Source organism: Sinocyclocheilus anshuiensis, unplaced genomic scaffold (assembly GCF_001515605.1).
Source record: "Sinocyclocheilus anshuiensis isolate Anshui unplaced genomic scaffold, SAMN03320099.WGS_v1.1 scaffold691, whole genome shotgun sequence".
NCBI lineage: Eukaryota > Metazoa > Chordata > Actinopteri > Cypriniformes > Cyprinidae > Sinocyclocheilus > Sinocyclocheilus anshuiensis.
The window spans coordinates 519,939-529,106 of record NW_015552577.1 but is presented as its reverse complement, the minus strand read 5'-3'; the positions used below and the strand labels follow the sequence as shown (position 1 = coordinate 529,106).

Below are 9,168 nucleotides of genomic sequence, written 5' to 3'. Positions count from 1 at the left end.
CCATGGCGACACAAACAATTGTAATATTTAAAGTCAGAATTCAGAGAAAGTCAGAATTGCGAGTTTATCACAATACTGAGTTTATATCTCGTAGTTCTGACTTTTTTTCTCAGAACTGTTAGAAAAAGTCCAAATTGCGAGATAAAAAGTCGCAATTACTTTTTAAAAATTTGTACTTAGATAATCGTAAGAAATAAAGTAACATTGTGAAACACAAAATCACAATTACTAGAAATAAACTAGCTGCAATTGCAAAATATAAAGTTACACTGCAAAACAGCTGCATTTATGGGATATAAAGTGAAGTTGTGAGACAAAGTCGTAAATTGCAAAAATTGCAATTACAAAATTGCAAAATAGATACATAGCAAAATGCCATGTCGCAATTGTGAGCTATAAAGTGACACTGTGAGCTATAAGTAACATTACGAGATATAAAGTTACATTTACTACATTTAAAGTTGCAATTGTGAAATATGCAGTTACATTGCAAATCTCAATGTTGCAATTGTGAGATATAAAATGACATTATGAGTTATAAAGTTGCTATTACTACCGACAAAGTCACAATTTTTGTTTGTTTGTTTTGTACTTAAGTGTATTTTGAATGTACTGAGCTGCTATGACAATTTAATTTCCCTCCGGGGATTAATAAAGTTTATCTAATCAAATTGAATATACAGTTTCAGGTCACATTTGTGACATATAAAGTGACAATTGTGAAATATACAATACCATGTAATTCCATGGTGGAAAAAAAAAGAATTGTAAGATGTAAAGTCAAAATTCAAAGAAAAATTGCGAGTTTATATCTCATAATTCTGACTTTCTTTTCACAGAACTGGGAGAAAAAACGCCTGAATTATGAGATTAAAAAGTCACAATTACCTCTTTTATTTTATTTATTCATTTTCTTTTTATTCTGTGGCAGAAATGAGCTTCCATAGTATGGAAACATACAGTGAATGTGGATAGTACAGATCTGATCATTTGATGTGAGATCACTGAGGTCTTGGTCTTTTTCTCAGAAGAAGGAGAGCTTAAAAGTCTCTATTTGCTGTGCATTTATTCCTGTTGTTAGTATTCCTGTTGCTGAGATAGTAAATCTCATTTGAAAATGATTCGTTTGCACACTCACAACTAAGATGTTCACAAAATGAGTGTAGTAGTACATATGTCGGTTTTTTCCAGTTTAATCCCACTTGGGATGCTCTGAGCGTGTCTGGGTAATCAGAGTATTCCCACCATCACCAGTCTGAAGCTGTTCTGAGAGATCAATGGAATATAACATCAAAGGAATCAAGAAAATCCACATAGAAATTCTCAGCCTACAGCACGCCACACTAGAGTCCCCAAAACATGCTGCATATTGAATGGACAGATCTACAAAACCCATTTGGTTGTGATTTTTAAATCTCTTTATGTGTTAGTTTTTTATCTTTTATGTTGGTCCTTCTGATCTTATAACACTAGATGCCTTTTGAGAAAAGATGTATTCTTTAGAAACATCTGTAGTTATCAATCTGATGCTGTACACTAAAAATGTAAAGTATGTGTAGAAATTTTGCCTTTTAAATATAATTTTAAAAAATGTACCTCTTCATTGAAATTAAAATTTAGCTGTATCCTAAAGAATCCCATTTCTACCTCAGAATAAAACTTAGGTAACTGTAAGAAATAACGTTACATTGCAAAACACAAAGTCGCAATTACTACAAATAAAGTTGCAATTGTGAAATATAAAGTTAGAATGTGAAAGTCCTAATTTATGAGATATAAAGTTGCACTTGTGAAATATACAGTTACATTGCAAAACACAATGCCGCAATTAATTAAAAAATAAAGGGACACTGCGAGACATAAAGTCTCATTTATTACTACAAATAAAGATGGAATTGTGAAATAAAGATTCAAGATTCAAAGCCTTTTTTGTCATATGCACATTTCCCTGTACAATGAAATTCTTATTCTGCTTTCCACTCTAAATGCCGCTAATAGAAAAAAAGTTACCGTACAATGTGAAACACAAAATTGTAATTGTGAGATATAAAATTGCAATTGGAAAATATACAGTTAAATTGTAAAACACAAAGTTGTAAATGTGAGATATAAAATGACAATGTGAGACTTAAAGTTGCAATTACTACAAATAAAGTCGCAATTGAGAAATATACAGTTAGAGTACATTGTAAAACACAAAGTTGTAAATGTGAGATATAAAATGACAATGTGAGACTTAAAGTTGCAATTACTACAAATAAAGTCGCAATTGAGAAATATACAGTTAGAGTACATTGTAAAACACAAAGTTGTAAATGTGAGATATAAAATGACAATGTGAGACTTAAAGTTACAGTTACTACAAATAAAGTCGCAATTGTGAAATATAAAGTTACAATGCGAAACAGTCATAATTGCGAGATATAAAGTCACAATTATGAAATATACAGTTACAGTGCATGTGAAACAATGCTGAAATTGTAAGATATGAATGACATTGTGAGATACAAAGTCACAATTATTACTACAAATAAAGTTGCAATTGTAGTTACAGTGTTATAGTTATAGTTACATGTAGTTACAGTGTGAAACACAAAGTTGTAATCGTGAGATATAAAGTTGCAATTGGGAAATGTAAAATAAAATAAAAGTAAGCAAATAAAGTCAGAATTGTGACAAATACAGTTACAGTACATTGCAAAACACAAAGTCGCAAATGTGAGATATAAAATGACACTGTGAGACATAAAATCGAAATTAATACAAATAAAGTAACAATTGTAAAATATAAAGTTGCAATTGTAAACCACAAGTCGTAATTGTGAGATATAAAGTTGCAATTCTGAAATATACAGTTAGATTGCAAAACACAATTGCAAAATTGTGACATTTAAAGTGACATTACGGGATATAAAGTTACAGTTATTACAAATAAAGTCACAGTTGTGAAATATAACGTTACAATTGTAAACCACAAGTCGTAATTGCGAGATATAAAGTTGCAATTATGAAATATACAGTTAGATTGCAAAACACAATGCCAAAATTGTGACATATAAAGTGACATTACAAGATATAAAGTTACAGTTACTACAAATAAAGTCGCAATTGTGAAATATAAAGTTACAATGCGAAACACAATCATAATTGCGAGATATAAAGTCACAATTATGAAATATACAGTTACAGTGCATGTGAAACAATGCTGAAATTGTAAGATATAAATGACATTGCGAGATACAAAGTCACAATTATTACTACAAATACAGTTGCAATTGTAGTTACAGTGTTATAGTTATAGTTACATGTAGTTACAGTGTGAAACAAAGTTGTAATTGTGAGATATAAAGTTGCAGTTGCGAAATATACAGTTACAATGCAACAATTACATTGTGAGTTGTAGTCACAATTACTACAAATAATGTCACTGCGAAACAAAATCAGTTGTGAGATATAGTCACAATTACTAGAAAAAAAGTCGCAATTGTGGGAATCGCATAGTTCGATATGACGTCATATTGCAAGATATATTGTCACAATTGTGAGAAATAAGTCGCAATTATGAAAAAAATCAAAATGCAAGGTGTAAGTAGTTATGTCATTGTGAGATTTTTTTTTAAATGAACATGCTAAACATGTTAGTTGCATGTTTTCTGTAAAGAAATGTCTTTTTTATGTCTTCCTCCAACCCTAAAGAATATATCTTTGTCAGATAGATGAATTAACGTTCATTTCTGAGGTGTATCCCCTATAGCATGCTTTGATTTATGACTCTCTCAACACCTCTTCTCTCGCTTATTCCACATCCTCTCTTGAGTCCAGCCTGTGCCACAGGGGCATCAGCTTGACCTATTAATTTTAATAGAGGGTCATAGCAAGACATGGAATGAAAAAAGCAAGGAATAAAGTCTGAAAGAAAGCGAATAGGCTAAAAAAGATGGATTGAAAGTGAACGGAGGATCCAATCAAGTTAGATCATTTTCCAGATGTTTCTTTTCTTCTACAGGGAATGTCTGCCTTGATTGTGTGTCGTTTTCATCTTTCAGTTGATATCCTATCCCTATCAGCCTCTCTTTCTGAAGTTTCAGACTATTTCTTCCCTCTCACCCCTTTTATTTCAAGCCTCTGATCAAGCTTTCCCCAACTCTTTTCTTCAGCTTTGTTCAGGTCTTGTGCTTGGTGACAGCTTGAAATTGCTTTCTTTTTTTCACTTTGCTCCTCTTTTTCATCTCTCTGTTTCTTTTCTGATCCTTACTCTCTAACCTGATCGTCTCTATATGTCTAAGTAAAAGATAAACACAGTGTCCTCCATTGCTTGTAGATCTCGGATTCTGTGACTTGCATTTTAAAATGTGTGCTTTGTGACCTTAATTAAATTCATGGAAATGCAATATTACAGTGGCATTAAAGTCATACTTAAACAAGTAAATGTCATTGCATTAGAAAAGCTAAAAATCAACCAGTTAACAAATATATGTGACCTTGCCTCTGAAAACCCAGCTAAAGTTTTTTTTTTTTTTTTGTGATTTACTGTTTTCTACATAAAGTCATCCTTCATATTGTAAAGAACATTCTGTGAAAATGTAGCATTGATATCTTTAATTGACTAAGACCATGTCATAGATTAAAATTAACGGTTGAAATCAAATTTTGATGCTTTTTATCTCCTAATTAGATTTTAAAACTGTAGCCTAGATTTCCCAGACAGGGTCACATATGTTCGAACATTTTGCTAATGTTCCAATGAAAAAAAAAAAAAAGTTATTTCAGAATGTTCTCTGAATGTGCAAAACATCTATTGTATAAAAATGGTATAATTTTGCAAACATTATGGAAATGTTGATTCTTAATGAACCAGTAGTAACATTTAAAAAATGTCAGCTGAACGTCCAACAAAAAGGCTAAAATGTTTCAAAAAACATTTAATGAATGATGTATAAAAAAATTTTCTGTGTTAATGTTTTGAGAACATTATTGAAGACCAGATAACCTTGAATGAATATTCTATTAACGTTACTGGAAGAATGTCTGTTTGTAAATTTAATAGAACCCTGACAATATTCTGAGAATATTCCCTGTTAGCTGCGAAGCGTATTACATCAAGCGGCATTCATTTTAATGGAAGAGAGAGAAAAATGTTTTTCATTATAACACTCCATACAGTATGCTGTTCAAAATGAGGACAGAAGATATTTGGACACTTTGTGGTTTGTAAATGTTAGTGGAACCTGCCTATAATGTAGTTAATTGGTTTAGCAACAAGATGAGCACTGCAACAATATTACAATATTAATATATAAATTATTATAATATGATACTATATTTCAGAGCGTTGCATAATGAACAATATGTTTGAAACAATCTCTTTAAAACCCAGTGAACACTTTAAAGGCACCTCTACAGATATCACAGACATTTCAATCATTTAGTTAAGCATGATTTAAATAATAATAATAATACCCGCTCATCAAACCTGTTTGGCTTTTTGGCTTGATCTGGCCTTGAAACTGTATTAAAATAAAATATGCTTGCTTTGAAATAATTTTCTTTGATTTTTTCTGCTTCTCACATTGCAAAATGATGCTGTTATGCTTTTCTAAAATGGGAGAACCTTGAAAAGTGGATAAATAACGTTTTTGTGTTTAACAATCAGGTTGAATTGAAAAAAAAAAAAATGGTTGCAACAAGATGTCAGGAATCAAAACGTGAGAAGACTGGGTTGGGTTTAACATATTTCCCCATTAAACATTGTTAAACTGAATGTTTTCCTCTAATTAAAACCCAGTGGACAGATGTTTTACAACACATGAGGCATGCCCTTCACTAAAAGATGAGAAAATCCATAAATTACCATCAAAATAGTTGTTTATTTATCCATCCGTGTGTGTTTGTGTGTGTGTCGCTCTGCAATGGTTTCTAAAATTTAAATTGACCAAAAGATTGCATTTCATTGTCTGAGTCATATCTGTGTTCATGATGTTTATTGCAGTCCAGTTCTGGATTTTTTTTTCTGTGTAACGATTAATCTCAAATTCTCGGCTATTCCGCAGAGGAAAGGACAGGAGATAAAAGAGAGGTAGACAGAGGTAGCAGGGGAGAGCAGAGGAGACAGATTGCAGTATTTCTCTTCCCAACGACAGCACAGTCAATTAATCGGTGTCATTACTAATTCAAGAGAGTCTCAGGAAGTGATAGAGAATGAGTTTGGGGTGAACTCTATTTTCAGCTCTTCCCTATTTTTTTAGAAAATTTGTAACTTGGTAGAAGCTGGTCACTATTCAGGAGGATAATTTTTCAGTGTGTTTTAGAGTCACCTGAGGCAGAAATCCTGAAACACAAAGTACTTTTTTCAACTATACATACAATTACGGTTTTCTCTTTTAATACGCTTTAAAATGTAATTTATTGCTGTGATCAAAGGTGAATTTTCAGCATCATTACTCCAGTCTTCAGTGTCACATGATCCTTCAGAAATCATCCTAATATGCTGATTTATTATCAGTGTTGGAAACTGTTTGCTGCTTAATATTTTTTTTGGAACCGGTGATACTTTTATGAGGATTCTTTGATGAATAAAAAGTTAAAAAGAACAGCATTTATTCAAAATAGAAATCTTTTCTGACAATATAACAAAAACATAAAACAAAAATAAAAAATACTTTTGAAAAAAACTTTTGAACGGTATTGTTTATTGTCACAAAAGATTTCTATTTTGAATAAATGCTGTTCTTTTTAACTTTTTTATATAATATTATTGGTCTCGTGGTCAAACAACTCACCGGTGTTTTTATAAAACATCATACGATTAGATCTTTGTTTATGTAAGCTGTTATATAAACGTCACAGGGGCCTTTGGACCTGATATAAGAAACAAACAATGATTGTCATTGCCTGGCAACTCATATATTGCCCTGGAAATTTAATTTATCCCATGTTAGCTTAAATATATTAATGAGAGTTTAGAGATAATGTTTGCTGGTGAACAGAATGACAGATCAGCCTCAATCCATGTTATTCTGCTGTTTTCCACAGGGATATCAAACTTGTTTGTCTTACACAGTTCACACTGTCCATATCAATTTCTCTTTCTGTCTTTATAAGTCTATCCACCAAAGCCGAACTGCCTCGCTCTCTCCTTTGATCTCTCTTCTTCACAGACATCAGGAAAAAATCACGTATTTGGTGTTTCACCAAAACAAAGAGCCGTGAGTTCACAGACTGTTGGAAATCCAGTTCTTCTCAGACTCTGCTCTGTGTGTGTGTGTGTGTGTGTGTGTGTGTGTGTGTGTGTGTGTGTGTGTGTTGTGTGCAGCTCTGGTGAGCAGCAGGCTGTGGGTGATGGAGGGTCAGGTGTTTCAGAGGATCATGCAGAGGAATGGCCTCGCCGCTATAACACAGTCTCTGCATATCCTGCGCAGGTTAATGCCACCATTACCATACTCACATAGACCTTTACAAGACACACTTATGTCCCTCTCAGATTATAAATAAATGAGGAAATATATTTTTATGTATGCATATTCTTGCCTTCAGCTTAGGTATTTTTTAAATAGCTTTTTGAAATGTATGTTTTGAAACATTTAAAAAAATTTTTAAATTTAGTTAAAGTTTTAATAAAAATATGTCTATATCGTGATGTTTTTTCAGTTTTAATTATTTTAGTACATAAAGTAAATCTTAATGAAAATGAGAAATGTTGTTTGACAACTACTCTAGCTAAAATAAAAAGATAAAATAAGTGTATATATATATATATATATATATATATATATATATAGTAATTTTCTTTCAGTTAATGTTTATTTTATTTTTGGTGCTTTTCATTTTAGTTTAGTTAATAATTAAAATTAACATGCCCCCATAATTCAGATAAGTGATCAACAGGTTTTTCATTGGCTGATTCATAAAACTTTAATCCTAAACATGCGGTTATACCCCTTCAAATACAATAAAATGCAATTCATCAATTTTGACCCCAAAGCATCACATTCTTTTACTCCATCACATTAGATTTGAAATGTATACATATAATATAAATAAACAGCCATAGATGTCTTTGTCAACCCTGTTACATTCAAACTGTTTTGGGGTTTAATAATAGTAGGTTGTCAAAAATGGCTTAAAACGATCAATACGTTATTCTTATGCTTTGTGCCATGAACATTATTTGATCACTATGATATTTTCCTCTATAACAGAGCTGAAATATTGAGCTTGATGGATGTAGATTAAGCGTGAACCTTCTGTACAGAAACGTTCATGTCATGACCTGAAATAATATGTCAGAAGGATCATACAAGTATTTCAGGGAAAATGTCAAAGAACAACAGGTTTGAACAGAAAGTGCAGTTAACAACAATTAACAGTTAACAAATTCTGCACTTTTTCAAAAATGCTTAAAACATGTGGACAGTGAAAACGTGTTAATTTTAATAAATGCAACATCTAGATTGAATTTGGTTTTATTGATTCATATATTCAATAAAATGTAATGGTGATGAAAGTTTGTAAGAGTTAAAGGTATAAAAAAATGTGTATTCTGTTAATCTTATAAGTAGTATTTTTTTATATATATAATTATGTGTCTAAAGTGTGTTTTAACATATTTCCACTTTGTTAGTTTACTGAAAAACATTCATTTAGCACTGCAGCTCAGATGTAATTTCCTGTGATTTACGCTGATAGTGATTGTAGCTGTCTGGTTTCCTGACTCTCGTTTGTCTGTGTGTGTTAGTGTGGCACTGTTCTGTGTGTTTCCAGAGGATGTTCTCGTGAAAGTGTCTGATGCACTGGAGGAGGTGCGTATGACTGAACATCATCATCATATTTCACTGCTACCTGATCAGCATGTGATCAATAAACCTTTAACTTGAAGGTCAAAGCACTGCCTATAGCTTGATCAAATCCATTTTTAGTGTGTTTGCACCAGTTAATCACAAATCTAAAAAATATTGATATAAAAACTTACATTTTCAGTACATGCAATGTTTTTCTCTATATCCATATACATCTTCGTCTTAGTCTCACTACAGAGATGGTGATTATATCATTCAAAATGGAAATCCAGGAGACAAACTGTACATTCTGAGTCAAGGCCAGGTGAGAAAGACATCTATCTATCTATCTATCTATCTATCTATCTATCTATCTATCTATCTATCTATCTAT

General features: G+C 31.8%; 1 protein-coding gene across 1 annotated transcript in view; it reads left to right on the top strand.

Moving 5' to 3' along the window:
- The first annotated feature begins 7,315 nt into the window (after window positions 1–7,315).
- LOC107665193 (cGMP-dependent protein kinase 1-like) overlaps window positions 7,316–9,168 on the top strand; it is a 9,173-nt gene continuing 7,320 nt past the window's right edge. Inside the window, exons 1-3 of the mRNA XM_016455974.1 lie at window positions 7,316–7,418; window positions 8,735–8,798; window positions 9,022–9,099. Coding sequence (XP_016311460.1) covers window positions 7,339–7,418; window positions 8,735–8,798; window positions 9,022–9,099 — 222 coding nt within the window. The 5' untranslated portion in view covers window positions 7,316–7,338. The remainder of the gene's footprint in view (window positions 7,419–8,734; window positions 8,799–9,021; window positions 9,100–9,168) is intronic.